At 27.4% G+C, this 25,400-nt stretch overlaps 2 protein-coding genes and 2 non-coding genes across 4 annotated transcripts in view; 2 read left to right on the forward strand and 2 right to left on the reverse strand.

Moving 5' to 3' along the window:
• Positions 1-3,248: 3,248 nt before the first annotated feature.
• Positions 3,249-4,366, reverse strand: LOC113382973 (CAAX prenyl protease 2-like). Its single transcript, XM_026621232.1, has one exon. It carries the CDS (start codon positions 4,170-4,172, stop codon positions 3,312-3,314), a length of 861 nt encoding a protein of 286 aa, XP_026477017.1. The 5' UTR covers positions 4,173-4,366; the 3' UTR covers positions 3,249-3,311.
• A 3,246-nt stretch (positions 4,367-7,612) lies between these two features.
• LOC113382974 (SUN domain-containing protein 2-like) overlaps positions 7,613-25,400 on the reverse strand; it is a 28,451-nt gene continuing 10,663 nt past the window's right edge. The window contains exons 3-6 of the mRNA XM_026621233.1: positions 13,983-14,044; positions 12,006-12,377; positions 8,200-8,359; positions 7,613-7,945 (exon numbers count right to left, since the gene is read on the reverse strand). Of these exons, the coding sequence (XP_026477018.1) occupies positions 7,780-7,945; positions 8,200-8,359; positions 12,006-12,377; positions 13,983-14,044 (760 nt within the window). The 3' untranslated portion in view covers positions 7,613-7,779. The remainder of the gene's footprint in view (positions 7,946-8,199; positions 8,360-12,005; positions 12,378-13,982; positions 14,045-25,400) is intronic.
• On the forward strand, positions 9,835-9,908 carry Trnan-guu. The gene has a single exon. It is a non-coding gene; the product is annotated as a tRNA-Asn (tRNA).
• On the forward strand, positions 16,020-16,093 carry Trnan-guu. The gene has a single exon. It is a non-coding gene; the product is annotated as a tRNA-Asn (tRNA).

Genomic DNA, 25,400 nt, shown 5'->3' on the forward strand with positions numbered 1-25,400 from the left:
ATAAAGATTGTTTGGACTATTTCCTCATAATGTATTTCGTAATTGTTGAATACTTTTGGCAATGAATGTTTGCATGACCAAGGTTCATGGTTTTAACGAAAGTCCTGAAATATTAGTGGCCTATAGAAAGTAATATTTTCAATTATAAAAATTGATCAAAGTTTGAAATTTCAAAATTCTATTGTAACCATTTCAATTTCTTACAGAAGTTACTTATAATTATTATTTATTATTGTTATTATTATTATTATTATTATAATTATTATAGTTATTATTATTTTAATTATCATTTATTAATTTATTTAATACTTTTTGTTTTTCTTCATTTTTCTTTGTTTTGATTTTCAATACCCATTTTCAACCTATAGATTTTTATGTAATCTTCAAGAGTTCTTCATTTTCTTTAATTTGAAAAGTTCTGTTAGATAAATATTAAATATAGTAACAAATTATAAATATGATTCCAAATGATCATATATATTATTCCAAAATTAATTTGTTACTGTAGTTCACAATTGTGAAGTATTTTGGAAGGGTTTTCTTCAATTCGTATTTTAAACCCATATGCCAAACTTTGTCGAAGGCTTGGCTGATATCAAGAAAAACTGCTGCACAAAATACTTTTTTATTTAGGGCATCAGTAAGGATTTAGTTTATTGTTATTTATTGATAACAATCAGAACGTCAATTTCATTATATGAGTTATATTTTAATTTACATGAATTAAATTTAATTATAGATAGTTACCCCAGTGGGTATAATTACTACGAGATACAATTTATTTGATCAAGTTAATAGGCCAAAATATTTTAATACTTGATTCTGGTGTGATGAGCAGCAGAACAAGGAATGAATTGGGGAGATTGTTGAAACCAGAAGTCAATAAAAATAATAAAATGAACATTTCAACATTTTTGCTATATCTGATCCACTGATCCTCATTCATGAGCGATCAATATTTTATATATTCGACAAATTGAAGTAACTTGCCTTAAGACAAAATGCCACGTAGACCTAGTTGTTATTACTACTTTTTTAATCATTACTTGATATATTTTTTGTAATTAATTTGGTAAAATAAAAACAATTTATAATTATAATAAATTATATAATTATTATAAAATGCCACGTACATCTAATTTGTTATTACTACTTTTTTTTAATTATTGCTTGATATAAGATCTTTTTTGTATTCAAGTTGGATGAAATAAAAACAACGTATTATTATAATAAATTATTTAAAATAATAAATTAGTCTAGGATTGCAACGACTAAGACGTATTTCGCTTCTTTCTTCGTAATAAATACTTAGGCCCTGAACATTGGCATCATTGATAGCCCTGAACTTGGTAGTAAGATAAAAATAATTATAAGTTAATTTTGCGCACTCTGGCAACACATATCACAGTACAGATTGTCGGTTGAAGTGAGTTGGGTATGAATTTTAGTTCTCAATAGTTGTTTAGTGCTCAAAATGGTGATTGTGTAAGTGATTATTTGAATTTGTAGACAGAAACAGTGATTGTCATCTAATAACTTACATGTAAGTCTATCACTTGTGTCACATTGTATGATATATTTATTTATATAACCTTTAAATCTATTAAATTATTATCAAAATATTAAAGTTTAATTGAATTTCTAACAAGAGCATTAATGATGTAATAATTATCAGCTTGCTAGTTCAGAATTTCAAAGATAGATAATTACAGCGATATATAATTCTTTAATCAGCTTAAACTCTTAAATAATCATGAATCCAGTATTCTTTAGAAACTAATCAGTTGAATAAAATATTTTGGGAAATAAATTTTCAATTATAATACAAAATGTATATCTGTCAGACAGGAGTGTCTTATGGTATGAGAAATCTTACAAAAAATATATGCATAGTATATATTTACTCACATGCCACTATTATATGTATAACATGGACCATTTTAACATTTTCAAATTACTCAAGCATACATATATATTTTTTCATTTATATATTGGTCTAATCTATTTACCTCAGGTTTCTCGATAATATTCTTTTATCTCTTTTAAAATTTTACTCTTCTTCAGAGACCTTGTTCTTCCCGAGAAGCCCCTTAAATGTTTTATAGCACTCTATAATGTGTTCAGTCTGGTTTAACTTGTTCTTCTGTTGTGCTCATGTATATTCTTATTTATTGATATAAATATTGTTTCACTTCCAGGTACTATACATTAACTTTGAAAATATGAACATACTACACTCTTCTTTGAATCATTCATTAGATGATATTGAAGTTTCAATCTCATATCAGGTTGCGACTTCCACAAGCTTTATTGTTCAATACCACTAACACATGACAGCAGTAGCAAAGTTTATCTACAGATAATCGTGTTCGATTGAGTAAGGGATTGAGGATTAGGATTAGGTAAGCAATCAGTAAACTAAGTTTGTCTTTTTCATCAAAAACAAATAAAAACAAACCTTGCTTCAGCAGTCAGTGATATGCAATTAAAACTTATGGAATTTTTTATCATATTTAAATTATATATTACATTGATGATGAGACACACCAGTCTTGAAACATCTATCTATTTCGAAAGTCCTAATTTGTGTTTTTGATGTTGAAACTTATATGTATATATAATAAGCAGTCAATGTAGTTTTTTTCATTTTATTTTAAAAATTCGTTTGTGATGGTGTTCATGACAAAATAATTTATTCTTCAAACAAAAATTAATTTGTAGTTGCTAAGTCCACTTGATTTTCTAATCTTCCCATAGATACGGAAGATCTAATTCTGAAATTGAAATTATTCACATATTAAGATGAAAAATTTATATAAACATTTTTATATAAATTTATAAATAAAAATTGATTATTTATTATAATAATAATTGATAAATTATTGAATACTCTTTGATTAAAAAGGTTAAATGTTTTATAAATAATATTATTGCACAAATTTACTTAAACTTGATTGATTGATATATAAACATATTTAATTTTACATATATATATATATATATATATATATATATATATATATATATATATATATATATATTTTATGCAAATAAAACTACATATATAATCTAGTCAATATATTAAAGTTTCATCTCTTTTTATAAATGATTTCATAAGTATTTTTTTCTTTTCTAATGGATTGTTACATTGTTCTTTCGTTTGATCAAACAAAATAGATATTGACTTATATAATCAACAAGTAACACTTTATTCTATTTTATTTTATATGTTAATATTTTAATCAGTCTCTTCCCTATATTTAAAATGGCATTATATAAACAAATTATTTTATCTGTTCATTAGAGATATTTTATGTAATTGTTGAAACACTATTGTCTTCATAATTTAAATTGTACAAATGGTTTGAAAATAAGTGTGGTTTTGTAACTGGTTCAAGAAGAAATCCCCATATTACCAATCCAATAAGAAATAGTGAACAAACTCTTTCCTTCTTTGGCGATTTATAAGACAAAGCTTCTTCAAAATTAGGAAATCCCATGTGGTTACAAAATGCATGCACCACAAAAGGAGCTGCAAAATGTCCTGTCCTCACAAATAAATAAGCTGAGTAAACTCCAAATAATGTTGTATACAAAAATTGGAATGAAGATATGATGATTGTAGTCTTCAAACACATCCCGGATTTTAATCTCTCTTGCATATGGTGAAAATGTGCAACTCCAAAAAATAATGGACATATTAAAATTGACGCAAGTCTTCCAAAGCACTGCTGAAGTAATGGCAACATACAAGCTCGAAAAGTGAATTCTTCAGACAATGGAGCCACTATATGATTCCGCAGCCATATCAAATTTGTGAAATTATCCATGTATTCGCTGGCATTAAAACCGCTATATTGAGTCATTGATAAGGGTCCAAGGAATAAGACCATTGTTAACATAAGTGGTATTATTGAAGCATTTACAATACCATCTATCCTGAATCCAAGTAGCTCCCAAATTGTAGCTTTCTTAAAAAGTTCTTCAGAACCCATTACATACAAAAACATGGGTGATATAAACATCATGATGAATACACTAAAAAATCTTCTTTTAATTGTTAAGGGATGATCTCTTGGGTAGTTGGAGCTCCAAATGTAAAGACTAGCAACATAGGTGATTGACAGCAACAAACACGCACCCACTGAATAGAAATAAACTGCTACAGACATTATTTTGAATTTTGATAATACTAGAATTTAGAATATAAAATACTAAAATTTTATTCAGTCATGAATCATTCAAACCACTCCCGAGATCGAAAATTGTTTCACATAACCTAAAATGTCAGATATGTAATTTCATTAACGATATTTTTCGATTTTCAACATGATTTTATGTTAGAATGTGGAATAAATTATGAATTTTGTGTTAATTTCGTATACTTTGTTATAATTTTGAAAGGCACATTTTTATAATTTTTTGTGAAATGCCATCTTTGAAAATGTTTAATGACAGATCGGTTTTGACAGATGACATAAGTCAGCTGTCAGCTGGTTCGATAATTAACTGAAATTCAATTTTAAACTTCCCGAAGGAGTTTAAGTCTTAGCCAGAAAATCAGATTTGCTAATTTATTTTTCTTCAACATTTTAAGTCATTCTGAATCGTTTCACACCAAAATTCAGCAAAGTATTTGTGTTTTATGTGCATGTAAGCCATTTAAGAGGCGTCCATTAATCACGTGAGGTTTTTCGTGGGGAGGGAGGGTTACAGTAATATATCACGTGTATTCATTTTTTAACTATTTTTTTAAAAAAAGTTCAAACATTTTCAAAAAAAAATTCAAAAATTGTGCAGTTTTTCCACCTAACTAAAATCCATTAATCGCGAGAGGCTTGAAGCGGGATGATTAAAAATCATGAATAATTACGTAGAGGGAGGGGGGATCTAGTAAAGATATCACGTGAATTTCTTTTACCTTAACTTAAACAAAAGATTCAAAATATTCAAAAAAAATTACAATTTTTTCTAGGGACTAAAAATACACGTGATGTTTAGTGGGGCAGGTGAAGCAATTTTAAATATCACCAAGCATTACCCAAGAGGGAGGGAGAGGACCAAAAATCCTGATTGGCAAAGCTCTAAAATTTAAAAAAAAAGCAAAATAATTTGTCCATTATTTCGAAAAAAATCCAGAACCGATTTTATAAATTTAAAGACTGTTCTAAATAACTAAATAAAATATCAGTTTCAGAACCGTGCTAATGAGTTATCTGTAAAGATCGGCCAGGCCAGGTTTTTTGTGATTGACTGTTGATTTTTTTTTGTCGATTTTGATGAATCATTTTATATAGAGTTCATGGTCTTAACTATATCTTAGAGAACAACTCAAAATAGTAAGGATCTAAAATTATAAAAGTTTATCCTGGATGATAATTGTGAAACTGTGTCAATTTATAAAAAGTCTCGTGACTATTTTAAAAGTTCCTAAATCTCAATTCTTACTGATTAAAATAAATTTTGAACTTACATTTTACCTAAGGCAAACATGCGGTGATTTGTAGTATTGCACTATTTCTTTTTTTATATAAGAAACCATACGTTTTAATAAAGTTTATTAAGTATTTAATTTCATAATTAATAAATATATTTATATAATATTTTCATATAAATAGCTTCCTAACAATAACAAATTCTTAAAATTTTTCTGAATTATTCTAACTTGCAATCGAAAAGTTACAGATTAGATCTTGAATTTTCTTTGTGTAAAGCGTAGCAAATGTAATACATTTTAACAAAATTTAGTAAAATTTTAACATAAATTCAAATATTATTCTACCTGTTAACAATACTCCAATGAATACTTTACTATTTTAAATTCTAAAACTGAAAAATCCGTTAAGAAATAACGTGATTCTTACTTATAAAACTGTTGATTCACAATTTATGTCTCGAATTTCTTGCATTTAAAATTACATGTTGCATGATTTAGAAAATACATATAATTTTAATCATAATTATTGTTATTAACATATTGTTAATTAAATATTAGCAATAATAATGATTAAAGGTATATATCACAAAACAATAATATGTTACTTATAAAACAGTAAGTCCTGATTTGTTTATTAAATTGAACAGGTTTGAGTATATTTGATAAAGGATTATTCTTATAAGAATACAAGGCTTTATAAAAAAATATTAATAACTTAAATTAAATTGAAGGATATATTCTCACTTTTCAAGATTTAATTTATATTAGAAAAATAATTTTGTATCACAATATTGTGTTGATCACCTAGTTTGTTATTTTAATAAAAATTAAATATTATTGGTCCTTAACCTGGATGAAAAGATGGGTTAAATAAGAAAACCATTATCATAGTTTGTAGAAATTTCTATTCCCAGTTTGACTCATCTGAGAAAGAAATAATATAAACTTTTATAAAAAAAAAAGATTAATAATTAGCACAAATATTCACAAATAAGAAGTTAATGCCTAATATTAACTTAATTAAAAATGATGTAAAAATATTAAATTTTATAAAAAAAATCGACATGAAGAATTCTAAATAATTTATGTGGTAAGTCATTTCGTCCTTATGCTATCTATTATTTATGTTATTAGCTTTACATATAAAATGTTTTTTGCTTGTGTTCAATTTTTCAAACTAGTTTTACTTTACTTTATTCTGTTTTTGTTATTTTTTATGATAAAACTTTTAATAATTTTTATATTATATCTTATATTATTTTTATTTTGTAGGAGTCAAATTGGGACTTGAAACGAATAGAAATGGATTAAAAATATTTTTAGACACATAATTTAGTTTTCTGTCTATTCTTATTATCTGTATGGATGCCTGTTTAAGAAGTATTTTGTTTTAATAAACAATTATTTGATATATCCAATTATGTCTGAATTATTTATATGCAATGTGTTTATCTTATAACTTTTATGGCAATTGTTTTCATCAGTGACTATGATCCAATGGTCCAGATATAAATTTAATAAATAATATAATATAATAGCCTATGACCTATCATATCACATATCTAAATCTAAATTTTAATCAATATGTCACTAAATTTCTTGGGAAACAAGAAACAGATTCAAACTGTGTTCATTTTTATTTTATAATAAAAATGAATGAAAGTTATTTGTCTAGCTCTAGATATGCGATATGTATTTTCTTTTAGTTTACCATCAAAAGGATAGTGCAAAATTGTGATAAACATAATATGCAAACATGATCAGAATTCATCATATTTATGTTCAAGTTTGCCAGTTCAAGGCTTATAATAATTTATCTTAACCTTCTAGTACTTTCTAAAAGCAAATTTACAAAAATCAATAATTTTTATAACGGAACCAGTTTCCTTAGGACTTTAATGCTTTAGTATGTTTATTAAGACCAAGTACTCTATCGTTATACCAAGTAAATCGTCTATATTTAGTTTAAAAAAACGTCAAAAAAATTACTCATTTTCTCAAACTTTCATGAATTTTTAAAATTAAACTACTTGTTGTAAGGCCGTAATATTTCAGTAAGATCTATAAGACCATGATATATATCGCCAAAAAAGTTCCAGCAACAAGAAAACGGCCCACTTTTATAAAACTAATTGGTTGCTAATACAATAGCTTTTTGCTCTGTGATATGGATGCTATCAAATATTTTGTCAACAACCCCCTTCATTGTACCATAGATACATATTTGCACTATCCTTAAGGTTTTTGGTGGACGCCAATCAACAATCTAATCATATTAGATTTTCACTGATAGTCATAATGGATCAGATAATTAATCTGTTCCCATATTTATAAACTTATATCTAAAAACCCCTTCTGGCACCTCTGAATTGTCTTTGTCCATCATTAGCGTCATGGACGCATGGCACCCTGACCAGGTTGAAGTATATGTTTCCCATCAGCTGCGCAGCCGGAGTCTTGGTGTTTCGTAGGCATTCGAATAACAAATCATCGCAGAGGCAATGTGATCTGTAAAAAATATGAAAGAAATATAATTTGTTTAAAGGTGATTTCGATATTTCAGCTAATTTGTATTGATTTAATCATACTTAAGTTTTATTTAACTTCACATCTTGGCCTGAATTTGAAATAAAAAAACTTGGTTACCTAAATATTTTAAAAAGTATTCTGAATGAGAATCTTGAATTTTGCGGATATAAACTTTCAGTGTGAATTTATCCAAATTTTAAATCTTTTTTTTATCTGTTTCTTAATTTACTTACTTGGTGTACAGTGAATTGTTCGTCAAATTGTATCTCTGTTTGAAAGCTCTAATTTTTACTGGGCACAAATCGTGAGTTCTGCAGCATTTATCACTGTCCTTGTCGCTTCCCAAGTCGTGATATGTGGTCGCAATGTCGCCAGTGCCACACCATTTTGTTCCTGAAAAATAGAAATTTTTTAATAAACACTTACTTGGTATAATAAGATGGGTAATATAATATGATTGAACGTGCGATTGGGTGTTCGAATTGAATATATGAATCAGCAACATTAAAGTTTTATAGGGTAACATTTAGGGTTAGATCTATTGTGTTTTTATCAAAATAACTACAATACTATCTAGTGCAGTAAACGGAGAGAAAAAAAGAAAATAATGTAACCTCTGAATTTTTTTACTGTGCTCCGAATTGAATGAAATTTTGGAATTAGGTTCATCTTACCCTCAAGTTCAAAAGTTTTTTTTTTTTTTTTTGTTACAATTTATTTTTGTTAATCAAGACTTTAAGTTCAAAAGTGAAAACAATTCGGGTTGCGCCATCACCCCCCGGGGGAATTACACCCCTTTTCAATTGTGTAATTACATTTTTTCAAAATAACGTCGGAAATCGATAGAAGAACTAATTATAAGAAAAAAATGTTTTTTATAGTTTTTCAAAAAAAAACTAATACTTTTCAAGTTACTGTCCACTAAAGATTCATATATTTTTGGTGTTTTTCTTCGTCTTTTTGCAAATATCTCCTAAAATATACATTTTAACGAGAATCATGTAATGAACAAATAATGTTAATAAAAATCTAATCATGGTATTTTTAGATTATATATGTCATAAATATGTAAAATATAACCTAAGCCTGAGACCACATACTCAAGAAATTAAATTTATAAAATATGTAATACACCTAAAATTATATTATAAACTATAGATGACCCGACAGACGTTGTCCGGTACTTATATTTACAATTCAAAAGTTCAATTTTTTTTAATAACCTATACTGATATTTACCAATTAGTTAAAAATTATTATGTTTTTTTACACTACAGTGTATACCGAAATGTATATGCATCCACCCATATGGATCTCAAATGTACAACTGCTTTAAATAAAATGATGAGTATTTGCTCTTTTGAGAATCATTATAAAACATTTTTTTCTTATAATTAGTTCTTTTATCGATATCCGACGTTATTTTGAAAAAAATGAAATTACACCACTGAGAGGGGTGTTATCCCCCCCGGGAATAGCAAAGGAGTCTAAATTATTTTCACTTTTGAACTTGAGAGTAAGATGAACCTAATTTCAAAATTTCATACGAATTGGAGCACAGTAAAAAAATTCAGACCCAAAACGCTCCATTGACTTGAGTAAATATTCCGTATCCGATGGCAAAAGTATGAAAATACTAACGTTTGTATGTGAAAAATGGGCTGTTTTAAGGGTTTTTCCGGCAATTATTCGATTTTTACTCGCCGTAGGAACCATTCTTGAACTTCAACGAACATTTTAAAAAAAAGAATTGGTCAAATTGGTTCAGGCGTTATTGAGTTATGCGCTTACCAATATCTTTTGTGACTCATTTTCATATTATGGATACAAGTTTCGTGCCACGAAAATTTACGTCGCTCCTATCAACAGCCTCCGTGGCGCAATTGGCTAGCGCGTTCGGCTGTTAACCGAAAGGTTGGTGGTTCGAGCCCACCCGGGGGCGATATATTTTACCATTTTTGGGATGGTAATAACTTATCAAATTAACTTTTTTATATTTTTGAACTTATTAAATTAACTAAAATATCCAAAAATAGTTCCAATGGAAAATAAGTTTTGTTTACTAAATTATCATGATTTTTCACAAAAGTTGGTGTAAGTTTCGCCGAAAGTGTTACCAAATCTTAATTAATCTCAATGGAAGGGTGTTTAGGTTAGAAGCTATAACGATAAATTAAGAAATATATTTAAATGTACATTTGATTTTTATTCATCAAAGTGACTGTCTGTCTATATAAATATATACGCGTCCTTGGATTCTAATCGAATGCATTTTATAAGCTTGGGATTTATAGTTTTTTAGCATTCACACGTAATGACTATAAAAAATTAGCGAATTGTGAATGTAGTCTGAAAAATAATTAACATTTTATCGTCTGTTCCATTTTAATGTCAACATAAAATTTATTAATATGCATTAAATCTTGAGAAGATTCACTAAATATTTAAGTCAATTTTTAACCAATTTTCTATATTTGGCGCATGAAAACTAGGCGCATTTTTTATGGTCTTTCCAGCAGAACTAAAGGTACTATGCTTGTGAGCTTTTGGACTAATACTTCTTCTTAACTAACTCATTCTCTTTTTGAGAAGCCTACCCGATGATTGACGTATTTTTATGTTAAAAGACGACTCAATGATTGCCCTTTTTAGTGTACATATATTCTAATTTTTGCAATAAAATGCCCGAAAGAGCAATTTTCACTTGGAAGAAACATATTTCAATCTATTACATTTTTAAAATTGAGAATCGATTTAAAAATTTCAAGTTAAAATTCTGGACTGTTTCGCTACGAGCGTCGTCTATAGACGACATCCACAGGACTTCTACGTTTATATGGGTGTCGCCGTCTATAGATAATATCCATGTTACATTCAGAGTGTCAACCTTTACTTCAAGAACTATCACTGAAGATAAACTGTCGAGACTTCTAAATTTTTATTGTAATTTTTCATTTTAAAATGCATTTTTAATTTTTCTTTATTGATATATAGTAATCCTAGCTATCTGGAGAATTATTAATGATAGTTGAATATCTCGTTTTGCAGGATGAATTTAAGAGAGGCTGCCCGCAGGATACGTTTTTGTATCTACTTCAACTTCAATTTGAGATGAATACTACTTGGCAGTATAAGGAATTCAAATTATTTCAATATCATGAAAGTGGTTTTAGGTAACAAAGAAAAGAAAATTAATAATTTCTGCAGAATATATATGTTTAATTTGAGTTAAAAAGTCGCGTTAAATCAATAAAAATAGTATGAGAGATTTTAGAAATTTATCTGAAATCCATACGTTTCGGCTAGCATCTTAGCCTTCATTCAGTGGCAATCAATTTAACTATAAAAATTAAAGATAAATAATATGTAAGAAATTTCATAGAAAAACAATAGTAATAATAATAATAATTAAAAAACTTACAATTTTGTATCTTAATATAACATATGAAAACATTGATAATCTATGGTATGAGTATGTGCACATTGGTAAAGTATATATTTTTTAACATCACAGATGGTAAAACACACAAATAAACATGATAACTTAACAAGTTGTCGAAACTATGTATTTACTGTTCGGAGTTTAAGATAGAAATGTCTTTTTTCTTTAAGCAGTTTTTAGCATGTTTCAAATTTTACAAGAAATTTAAAAAGCGATGGGATCTAGTCATTTTTTAAGATATTTTGACACGCTATTTAGTATTTAGGAACCACGTATTTGTTTTGTTCAGGGCCGTATTGTCGAATCGTTTGTTTATGACCCTCTCGTTATGCGATTGCAAAAACAACACCCTTCAGCAAATCTTCTTTTAATTAGGTTCTCTTCAAAATGTAAACATTTGGAGTTGGAAAAATCTATAGTATGATTTAAAGTAATTATATGCTCGGTTAACATCGTTTTAAATGTGTTGGGTTTTTTTTTAACTCAAATTAAACATATTATATCTACATCAAAAAAAATATATATATATATATATATATATATATATGCATTTGTGTATAATAAGCAATCTCAATAATTTGTGTATTATCATCGTACCTGGTACTATGCCGCTGAACAAACTCAAAGGACCGGTAGTTATGAACCCTCTGGATTCTTGTTGATCCTGTTGCTCCTGCTGCTCCTGTTGCTCCTGTTGCTGTTGCTTTTGCTGCGGTTTTTGCTGCTGGTGTTCCTGTTGACTCTGCCTGACCCGAATCGGACCTTTGCCGCTGGTTGAGCTTTTGGGTTCCTCGAATTCAGAGTCGTCATAAGTCCTGTCACCAAACGTCTTGGTACCATACGCCTTGTCACCATACACATCGTACTCGTTTTCATACGTCGATATCGGTGATGACAATTGGAGGTTTTCAACATTGTCGACTGTCTGGCACTGGGTCATCAGTTGGAGCATCTCCGTGAAACCGATTCCTAGATAATGTAAGTAAAGTATTGTACAAACATTTGCATAGCAAGATGAATCGTTTTGGTAATAACTAACTTCCCGTAGGGCAAGTTATAGTAATCGCAAACAAATCGAAAATGAGAATTTTTATATATCTTTACGTTTTAAAGGTTTCTGAACATTTTGGCATACCTTAGAAAAAATGGATGTATGTGCGTGTGTGTATGTGTGTCCATGTGTGTGCGGATACAAATTTTTGTCGACGATTTCAAGAACACCAATCAACCGATTTGAATACTTCAAAAAACATTCGATTCATGTTGATAATAAGACGTGCTGATTAGTTTTTGGCAAAGGCAGGTCTAGCCATTCCGAAGATACGGGGCAAAAGGTGCCACAAACGGTAACTCAGTTTTTAAGAGAAGAGAGCGTTCGATTTTAATAATTCAAAAAACATTTTACTTCTATTGACAAGATGAAAAACTGATTAAATTTTTGGGAAGGCAGATCTAGAGACCATGGACTCTCAATAAAAATAAGTAAAAAAAATGTCATTTGGCGGTCAAAAATGTTTATTGGACTTATGCACATCAAATTATTAGATATTTTATAGAGATTTTCATAATGTGTACACATTTTGTGTAAATTTTTTTGGGTTCCGTACCAAGATTTTTTAATTACGGTACGGGAAGTTCCAGCAATTTGCCTTAAGGCACGATGCCATGCACCCCACTAGTTTAATAGTTTCTTTAATTAATGTTAATTTTTTTATTTTGCGAACAAAGTGGATAGTGGGTCATCATTTGCAATAGATCTCAATAGCATCCAAGTCTAGTGAAAGTTATATGTTAAATATACTAAATGAAGTGGAAAGTTAGAATAATAAAAAGATGCATGTATATGATGCAATAAAATAAAATTAAGTGTTATTCCATTTAGTTATTTCTATTTATAGTTTTGAGCTATAATAAATATAAAAGAATAATTAAATTCAGTCAGTATCAATTATCAGATTCTTTGTTTCTTTGACTCATAGTTAAATAAATGTAGTTTTATATCTCTTGATAAATTGGCTTTAGATTTAATGATCAATAGAAAATTTGAAGTAGCGTTAAATGGTTTAGACAACTATGAATAAAATATATAGTGGATTTTTTTATATCAGAGAGAGAGGTTTTAAAAGCTATTAAAAATTTTATTTGTCGTATTTGATTCAGGTTGACAATTTGCGAATCTCTGAATAGCCTATAATTTGGCAAAACTTTCTTATTGAATAAATGAATGACCAAAAAATTGTTTAAACTTTTAGAAACCGATAATTGTTTATTAGATAATAATATTTACCTGCTTCAGAAATTTTTGCATTATTTATATAACTAAAATTAGGTCAAAGAAAAAAAAGAAATAAATTTTCATATCGAGAATTAAGCAATGTCTATCACTTTTAACATGATTCAACCTATTTTTTTAATATTATTAAAGTTTTGATAAATGATTTGTTGTAAGAAATAACAAATAACAAACATTGATTCCTTAAGACTTTGAGTAGCCTATCAATTATTCAATTATTAAAAATATAATATGTAAAAAATAAATCATCTTAAGTTTTACAATAATTTTAAAATACTTACCTAGTGGTCTATTAACAGTAGAGGCTAGTTTTGCCAGAAGTTCGGAACCATCTGCATCATTACTGAAATTGAAAAATTAAATATTTAGATAATTAATTAGAAACTTGTATTGAGGAGTGACTACATTGCATAGACAATTAGTAAATTATTAAATCCATTATCGATTTTTTTAATTGAAGTACTCTTCTTTCGTAAATTTTCTTCAAACGATATAAAAATGTAGTTCGTGGGAACAATGAAATATGTTTCAGTAGAATTATCTGACACATTGAATATTTTATTTAGGTCTTTTAACTTAATATTACAGTAATCACAATACTGGAAAAATTTGATTTTTGAAAAATTAATTTTGAACCATACTTTGAAAAAAGAATTAGAACATTTTGATTGTAAACTTAACTAAATATTCGGATTTTAGTCTGAACTTATATAATAATTGAGAAATTAAAAATACGTGAATTTTAAAAATATAACTTTATAATTTAAGAAAAAAAATTTTAATTAACCAAATTTTGGAATTTTGAAAAATTGAAACTTGTCAAAATATTCAGGTTTAAATTTGAATATTAACTTATAGAGTATATGGAAAATTTAAAAAATCACTATTTCTTAAGAATGATTTCAATTTAAATCTAAACCTATAAAATAATTTAAAAAAATCTTAATTTTTGATAAAAATAATTTTGATTCTCATGTCTGAACCAAATTTCGAAAGACTGTTTGAAATATATTTACTAAAATAAAATAATCTTAAGTAAATTTTGTACTATATTATAAACTTCCCGAGGAAATTTCTGTTCTCGCCAGAAAATTTGATTTGCTAATTTTATGTTTTTTGACGATTCAAGTCATTTAGAATTGTTCGACACCAAAATTGTAGAATGTATGCGTGTGTATGTGAGTCAAAAATTGACCTTTAGTCGAAGTTTTCTCAAGGCTTTGCAACATGTCTTAAGGCATAATGCCACTTTCACCTAGTTTGTTTGCGCAGTCGATAGATAATATATAAAAATAAATTGAAAATGCAAATAAAATATCTCAATTAAAGAATACTATCCAACTTCGGAAAAAAATAGAGATAATTGTTTTATATTTTTTACAAACACTAAAAATCCGAAACATCTCTAACATCTATGCAAACGAGAAACATGTGAAAAGTTTTGATTTGTAATGTAATGTGTACTGGTGTTAATATTGAATTATTAGATGTATTAATATGTTACAAATGCGGTTTCCAACCTGTGGAGTGCGCCCCCTCAGGGAGGCGCGTACATCTGCTTCCAGAATACTATTATCAAAACAACCCACCATTTTTGGAACAAGATTAAAAAATAATTAGTTTTTATGCATATTTTTAAATAATATTGCATATTAATTTGTAGTCTGATAATATCAGTTTAGTATTTACAAAATTAAATTAAATTGAAAAAATTAAGGAGAGCGCAATAATTTTTTTTATTAGAGCAGCGGGGCTCGGTGCAAAAAAGGTTGGAAACCACTGTGTTGCAACGATTTTTATAAAGATTAGGTTATTTTAAAAATATTAAATTTTAGTATATATAATTATACTGATTTGTACATTTTAAAAAGTACTTTTTGAACGAATAACAGTAATTTAGATCCAAATTACTTAAACTTTGTTTGTATGTTTTAAAGTCTCTTTCTCTTTCATTTATTTTAAGAACAAGGCATTGTAGATCAATATATTGAAATTATTTTAATAATTGCCTAAATAGAATAAAAATTTTAATAAATAATATGGTCAAAGCAAACTTTCCACAATTGAGTACATATATGAAATTAAAATTGCACATATTGCACCAAAATTTTTTGTTGATATGCTGCTAATGTAAATTGCACTTAAATATATTTCTTTTTAATAGAATATACGTTCATATTTTATAACAACACGATATCTTTAGATAATATTAATATTAGTCTTTGTTGGTAAAATATTCGTATTGGCTCAGATAACCATCAAACCACTAAACGATAATTTTCAATGTGTGTTTCGTGGGACTCTTACTCCTTCCAACAGCCTCCGTGGCGCAATTGGCTAGCGCGTTCGGCTGTTAACCGAAAGGTTGGTGGTTCGAGCCCACCCGGGGGCGATATATTTTTTTTAATAAAATGCATTATATATAAATTGTTTTTTTTTTGTTTTAAAAGTAAATATATTCAAAATTACATGTAGTGACTACAAACGTGTTTTTTTATCGTTCTGAACTTTTTAAATAATATCAACCTTTTCGACTCGAATGCCGCCGCTCCGGCGGCAAAAATGCATATAAATTTCGGAATTCGTGAGTGGAAAGGATTAATCGATTTTCATTCTTAATTTATTCCTTTTGACAGACAATGAATCAAACTAGTTGTAAGTAACATTTTACCTTAAGACAAATTGCATGAATTTTCCGACACGTAAAAATAATCGGCTTATCCGATAAGAATTGAGATTCAAGTGTTTAGGTAAAATATTCAACTGTTTATTATTTCGATAATATAACATTTTCTCTTTCACTAAAAATTTAACAATACGTTTTTCAATTGATGTCATTCATACATACTTATAATATCTATAATAGTATAAATTTGAACGAATAATTTGTTTATCACATTACATTTGATCTATTTCGTGTTCTAAAAATGTATTTTATTTGAGTGTGGACGTAAACTGTAATCAGTAGCTACCTACGATAGACCACCAAACGTACAGAGATTACGGAATAGATTCTGATTAGAATCGCTTAAACGCAAGGCGAAATTTTGATGTTTTTTATAATTCAACAATTATCATATGTCTACAATATTTTAGTGTTTTATTCGAGCCTATCGTCATACAAAGTTTTATCAATTTTGTCAAAATCAATCAAACGTTGAAAAAAAATTCAACGTTTAATTACGAAGAAATGGCTTGGTCAATCTTTACCGAAAGCTTATCAACGCGATTCCCAACCAATATCTATCAAGCAGTTTTTGAATTTTTATTATTGATTGTGGGCTAAATTACAAAGAAGCGGCTCAACCAACTAACGCAAAACTAATCGATGTTGGTCGTTGTAGAGATACATCCAATAACTTTTACATTTTTGATATCGGTCCAGCCGTTTTCAAAACTTTGCTCACATACACACACATACTTTTCCCAAATTTGGTTTTATTTGATTCAGAATGGCTTGAAACGTAGATAAAATTAGCAGATAGGATTTTTTCACGAAAACATAAGCTTCTCCTTCAAGATCTTTTTCATCTCTTGATATTTTTAACACATTCTACATAATATTAAAATAAATTTGGGAAAAATTATGCAAATATATGCATAAAATGTAAGAGTCGCGCGTTCTGGTAAGTGTTCAACTGATTTATTTTGTGTAATTTGAATTTTAAGTATTCAAAATATATTAGTAACTATGAGACAATCTACTTAAGATTTCTATGAGCTGCTGTGATGATGTTTCTTAATTACCTGACATTTTTTTAAAAGACAACCCAGAAGTTATAGTGTCAAAAATCAGATATTTTGGGCCAACTCGCAAAGGAAATATGAAAAGCTATGGCAAATATTGAAATATGAAAAGCTATTAGTATGTGACTTATAAAACCTTTCCTAAATACATAATCATAAAACAACTAAGCTAAGCATACTGCCAAATAGGGCATAACGCTTTTATAAGTAAAGTCACTTTGTTATTTGTAATAAATCTTGTAATGTGCTCATTTCATTTGTTCCTTGATTAATATAAATTTAACAGTTTGATTAATAGTATTGAACTGTTGATTGTCCATCAGATTGAAATTTCAATCAGGTGGCTCATAGAGAAAGCCGCAGCAAAACGGGGCCAGGAAAATGTTTTTATTATGAAAACATACGTTTCGTGTCTTGATTTGACCCATCTTCAGTGCCACAATTAAATATTTTAGGGTTATAATTTAAAACAATATAAAAAATACATAATTACAGAAAAATATAAATAAAAACTTGTAAAAAAGCGTAAATCTAATCAATTTAATAAATTTGTTTTATAACTAATATATATATATTGTGAAAGTATATAAAAGTGAAAATACAAACATAGACATAGACAAATGTAAGGAACTCACCAAACAAATAAATTGAAAAAAAAAAACACAAAAACACAAGATGAAGATAGGTCAAATCAAGACCCGAAACGTATGTTTTTCTAATAAAAACATTTTCCTTCAATAAAACTGTTTTTAATTACTGGATGGATGCCCAAGAACAATTTTATCATATATATATTACTTTTCTGAAATGAAAAGCGTCCGTTTTGCCCAAAAAATATTTTAGTTTTTATTTTTATCGACATTTAGGATATAAATGATATCTTTTTCAGAAACTGTAAACTTAAATTTTATCAAAAATTACATATTATATAAATTTCTAGGACAGGTCTAAATTATCATTATTTCAATGTGTCAATTCATTCATTCATTCATATTTATTATTTTATTGGTTATTTATATATGTACCATTGTATAGCGTGATGAATATTTTTATGAGACAACTTTCACAAATTCTAAAAATATATTTTTTGTCAGGAAAAAATTGCAAATCGATCAAGAATAAAACGTGTAGATGGTAGTTTTTAATATTAATTTGGCAAGTAGTTACTACAAATTTATTTGGAAATTTTATTTTTAACATTTATATAACTGGAATAAATAAACTTGAAAAATAATAAATATTTGAATATGTATTTTTCACTGAATTTCATAATATAAAGTTATGCTACTAAAGCATATTCATGTGAATATGCAATTTGCATTAATTCCGTATAAATGTAAATGGTTAGTAATTATTTATTTGAGTTAGTTTTATTTGAGATCTTTTAAGGACAAGCTATTTATATCGTATTAAAAACTGGCATAAAGGTGTAAAAAACAAAGCAATTTCTGATAAAGGCATTGCCATCCATGGTCTACCAGTTAGTTTGTGTTTGAATCAATTTATATATACGTACATGTATAAATCTATTTTATTTACATAAGGAAATGATACTTTCCTGTTACTTGATAATTAATTTGAACTCACATGTTCACAATGTTTATTGCAAACGCAAACATTTATAATATATATGTATATATAATATATACATACATAATATATATATATAAATACACACACACATATATATATATATATATATATATATATATATATAAATGAACAAGTATTTGAATCCATATATTGACCCACTGCCTCGAATTCAATGAATGATTGAATCACATACAACCGGTTCTTCTCAACAATAAACCCGATATCGCATGGGAAATTACCTTATATTATATATATATATATATATATATACTAGATGACCCGACAGACTTTGTCGTGTACCCACGTCTACAATTCAAAAGTTCCATTTTTTTTAATATCCTATCCTACACTTTTGAATATCCTATTTGATGTCCTGCCTTTGTGATTCATTTATGGTCTTATTATAAGTAGTATCAGAAATTCAGAATAACAATATAGTATCTACGGTAAATGAACAGAATCAGACATGATTTTACCACACAACATAATTGCATCAATAATTTAGTCTATAATTTTCATAATCCCGTACGATGTATTAGTTGCTTTTTGGCAATTATAATTTCTAAAGTACATTTTTCTTACTGATAATTTAATAAACATTATTGTTTATGTTCAAACCTTAGGTGAATTGATTTGTAAAATCTAGTTTATATGATCACTCCTTCAATCTAATTGTAAGATCAACTTGCTAAATATTCCATATCCAATTCCAAACAAATGAAATTTTGACACAAGATACAAAATTCTAAATCATTTTTTTAATAAGTAGAAATATTTTTCTATATTGTTAAATAATTTAGTAAGGTAAACCAAAATGCGACATGCATCAGTTTAAAAAAATAATGTATATGCAATTTTAGACTTATTGCGTTATTTATTAAACTGAATTATATAATTTCATCTGCCAAACATATACTGTTGGTTGTATCTTATATTATTTTAATTTTTGGTACATCTCACGTGCTTTTCGGCAATAATAATGTAGACATTACATTTTTCTTGTATATTATATTCTCATACTATCTATGCTCATAATTTCAGCTAAATTCAAATTTCAAGTGAAGATGACAGTTCAAATGTTTTCAACGTCAAACAATGATACGTGGTTTTTTGTAATTTTTGCCATTTATTTCTATGATATTACTATAGTTTTATTGTTTATTAAATCTTAAAAATTTCCTTTGACAAACTCTAAAAAGAATTATCAAATTTCGAATAACCGTTTAGGAGAGGTATCAAATCATACAGATTATAATCTATATTAGTGCAGTAAACGGAGAGGAAAAAAGGGTATAACCTCTGAATTTTTTTACTGTGCTCCGAATTTCATGAAATTTTGGAATTAGGTTCATCTTACCCTCAAATTCAAAAGTGAAAACAATTCGGGTTGCGCCATCACCCCCCGGGGGATGACCCCCCTTCTCAATTGTGTAATTACATTTTTTTAAAATAACGTCGGAAATCGATAGAAAAGCTAATTATAATAAAAAAATGTCTTCTATAGTTTTCAAAAAAACTAATACTTTTCAAGTTACTGGCCACTAAAGATTCATATATTTTTGGCGTTTTTCTTCGTCTTTTTGCAAATATCTCCTAAATTATACATTTTAACGAAATTCATGTAATGAACAGAATAATGTCAATAAAAATCTTAATAAATCGGTATTACATAAAGTGTTCTAGGAAAAATATTAAGCAAGATTTGAAAGAGCAAAGTCGTTTTTTATTTCGTTCAAGATTTAATTGTTGTATTTAAAGCCATCTAGTGTCAAGGTTTTACATTTTATGCATTTCGGTGAAATTGGGTTTTATAGTGCTCAACATAAGCTTTAAAATGAGTGCTGTTACAAGTTTTTTGCGTGTAAAATGAGTGAGCTATCACGCAAATAAGAAGGCATATACGAAGTTTTTTTCTTTTAAATCATATGGTTTAATGAGCGCCATTTCCACCAGAATTAAAGTAATTCACATTCCATCTAGAATTCACTTCATTATAGACATCTTGATGGATTCTAGTAGATTCACTACTTTAGTACAAACTATTTTCAGAAAACTCACGATTTTATAAAAACTTTTTTTTTCAATTTTTTTAAAAATCGAAATTATTTTCATTATATCTCAAAAAGATTAAAAGATACGTATAAAAGCTTATAGATAAAAATCAAAGGAATCTTTCTGGCTTATTATTGTTTTTTATTATTTTTCTTTCACACAAAAATTGACAGAGTTGTGAATGTTTAAAGACTGCGCGACCGCGCAAATTGGAAAAAAAAGTTTTTATAAAATCGTGAGTTTTCTGAAAATAGTTTGTACTAAAGTAGTGAATCTACTAGAATCCATCAAGATGTCTATAATGAAGTGAATTCTAGATGGAATGTGAATTACTTCAATTCTGGTGGAAATGGCGCTCATTAAACCATATGATTTAAAAGAAAAAAACTTCGTATATGCCTTCTTATTTGCGTGATAGCTCACTCATTTTACACGCAAAAAACTTGTAACAGCACTCATTTTAAAGCTTATGTTGAGCACTATAAAACCCAATTTCACCGAAATGCATAAAATGTAAAACCTCGACACTAGATGGCTTTAAATACAACAATTAAATCTTGAACGAAATAAAAAACGACTTTGCTTTTTCAAATCTTGCTTAATATTTTTCCTAGAACACTTTATGTGATACCGATTTATTAAGATTTTCATTGACATTATTTTGTTCATTACATGAATTTCGTTAAAATGTATAATTTAGGAGATATTTGCAAAAAGACGAAGAAAAACGCCAAAAATATATGAATCTTTAGTGGCCAGTAACTTGAAAAGTATTAGTTTTTTTGAAAAACTATAAAAGACATTTTTTTATTATAATTAGCTCTTCTATCGATTTCCGACAATATTTAAAAAAAATGTAATTACACAATTGAGAAGGGGGGTCATCCCCCCGGGGGGTGATGGCGCAACCCGAATTGTTTTCACTTTTGAATTTGAGGGTAAGATGAACCTAATTTCAAAATTTCATGAAATTCGGAGCACAGTAAAAAAATTCAGACCTAAAACGCTCCGTTTACTGCACTATATGATACAGATATAATCTATAAGGTATATGAATAAGTCTTGAGAAAAGTGCTCAGCACGATCCTGAAGTAAAATGGAATTTAAATGGAATGGAATTTAAATTCCTGAAGGAATGGAAGTAAAATAGGACTAAGAGATGTAAGAAGAAGAAGAATGCAGATGGTTGATGACTTACGCAAGAAGTGAAAATGCAGGAAACTGGAAGTCGAAGCACAGTATTAGGAAACAAAACTCTGCTCTCATACTATGGACCTGCCTTTGGACAGACTACTATTTATTATTATATATTATTATTATACCACGCTTTGCTACGGCTTTTATAATAGTAAGCAAAAAGTTCTTATTCAGATAGAAGAATATATAAAATTCTATATATAGTGACACATGGGACTTTTTTTTTTATAAGATAATATCTGCAAACACGAAATACTGATCTTGAAACTATATATCATTAGGTTTTTATATTTCAATAATTTACACATTAATAAGAGCGAGCAATTCCAAAATAACTTCAAGGCTATTCTTTGGGTTTTTTGAACAATCACATACGTTTATAAAATTATTTATATATCATCTATACCTATATACGAGTATAATACGACTAGTATATGTTTTTCTATATATGAAATACCAAATTATAGTTAAAAATTAATAATGCTACTAATCGGAAACTATAGATGTTTACTGCTGTGAGTACTTAGAAACATGGGTGATATATTCACAACATGTATTTTTTTTTGACAATTTGATTTTTATAAAGAAGAGAGCTGCCTATATCCCTGAAAGTAATAAAATAAAAATTTTATACCTTTCATAAATAAAAATTTTGATTTTTTTTAAAAAAAGGAGGCTTATAGTTCAGAAAAATATTACAAATGTTTGTGTGTGTATGTATATATATAATATATACATTAACAAAGTTTTCAACAGAATGCATACAGAAACCGTAAATGGTATGTGAAACAACCGTTTAAATAATTCAAAAATATTGATCCCGCTTTAATATTTAATATTTGGTATGTCGTTTGGAAAACCAACATCACGTTTATATATTATATGCTTTGAAGGAAATTTCTTCACAAGGTCGATGTTTTAATGAGAAGGGCGTTTAATAACACAGTAACATTTTTATGTAATGATGAATGAATCATTAGTCAAGGTATATTGGTAAACACTTTCAATTCGAAATTCTTTTATATTGATTTTGATGCTATAGTCATTTAAAAATATTCAATGCATGATTTAGATTCACTACTCATATATTCTATTGTATTGATTTTCGTGTTACAATTATTAACAATTTTGTTGGAATTTATTGGAATACGAATAACAGAAAACTGGTGGGTTAAATTTTATTTGCGGCCATCTATCTTATTAAATAATTTTTTTCCAAAGTACAAAGTTCTAAATATAATTGATGCAGTTCTTTAGATACAGTAAAATAGATGTTTACTTTATGGCAGACTTTAAAGAGGTTATCGGGATTTTTTTTAATTAAACTGTTATAAATTATTCTAACAACTTTCTTGCTATTAGAATGTTCAGACAGCCTGTTTTTATACTTCCTCATTTCTGATGAAACCTAGCAGTATATGGCATTGGAAAATTATGACAAATTATTAAATTTTGTCCTTATTTGTTACACTTTACACATACATTAATTTGTCACTTTCATAAAATTATAACAGGGTCTCAAAAGGCAGATCAAAAAAAAAACTTTTTTACTAAAATTTATCATAACAATGAATTAATTCAATTAACCTTTTAGATGTTAACTTTCTAAAAAGGACATATACAATTACACGAAAAAAAAATTATATCTATTATGGAAATCAATTTTTTTTCTTACTCAATCACATATTTTATTTAAAGTAGAAGTGATTCTACTAACTTGTATCATTACTCATTGTCATTTGTTAAAGGTTTTTTTTATTTTTATTAGAGGTGCACTAAAATATGTAATTTATGTTTATAATGAAATATGTAATTTATATGGGATAGTGAGAAAAGAATTTTGTGCTTAAAGTTATCCTAACAATTTTGTAACTTTTATGTTTTATTCATCGTCATACAAACATGTTAATATTAGTAAAATAGCATTTAAATTTCCTTCGGGACACATTGTGTGAATCAGAATAATATACTACGGGTAAATACACTATTTTGCAAATAGAATACAATTTAATGAGAACTCGGTCGTAGACATAAATTATTGTATTAAAATACAAATTACTGTATTAAAATACAAATAGTATACTAAATTTTACAAATTTCATAAAAAAAATCAAAATTTGATTTTCATATTTGTGAATGAATTCTCTAATCGATAGCTCACTTGATTCATAGCGAAAAATGTACGGAAACAACTTTCCGATGAAACTGACATGGTATCAGGAAGCATCGATATCCAATATTGTCTGCAAAACGCTCACTGAAGACCAATATGATTTATTATCATATAACTGTCTACTTGCATGTATCTATGCATATGTCTATTTGCATGTAAATATATTTGTAGATTGTTTATATAATTTTAGTTTATTTATACACATTTATATACTCCACAGTTGTTTTGTGGAAGTTTCTAAATAAAAAATATTACTAAATCTCAAAATATTGCTAAATTCGCGTAATAACATAATTTATTTTGCAAAAGACCTTCATTTAAAACTTGCATTTTTTGCTTTCTATTTTCAATAATTACATAAAACTAGAGTCAATTAGTATTTATTTTCGAAAATATAGAAGTATTAGAGCAGAAGCAATAATTGATGTCTTTGAATATTGTGGTGTGAAATACACATTTTTATTTGGGCGTTGTCAGAAAGTATCTTTGGTTTACCTAAAACGAAAATTGTAACTTAAACTTTTGTAGATGTTAAAAAATATTTTACCAAAGTTAAGCCATTATCAAGAGTTTTCAACTTTACAATTTACAAAATATTTATGCTAAAATACATATAAATAAACTTTCAAGACCCATTTTGTTAACTTAAGAAACTTGAATATAAGACATTGTCTAAATCTCGCTATCGTTTTTATCTCTATTTTTATGTTTACGACCGAGTTCTCATTAAATTGCATTTTATTTGTTTTTATTTAAGTGAATTTTGAGAAATTAAATGAATAAAATCTGAAATTGAAAATAAATTGCCTTTTCTGTTTAATTTGTCACCAATAACTTTCATTGGATTCAAATAACCTAAAACTAAAGGGTTCAAGTCAAGTCGAGCCTTTTTTTAAATTATCCTTCTCTTAATTAAGAAATCGCCCTCCTGTATGGC

Source organism: Ctenocephalides felis, unplaced genomic scaffold (genome assembly GCF_003426905.1).
Source record: "Ctenocephalides felis isolate EL2017-DRISC unplaced genomic scaffold, ASM342690v1 CF-g0.4_SCAFFOLD_03570, whole genome shotgun sequence".
Lineage (NCBI taxonomy): Eukaryota > Metazoa > Arthropoda > Insecta > Siphonaptera > Pulicidae > Ctenocephalides > Ctenocephalides felis.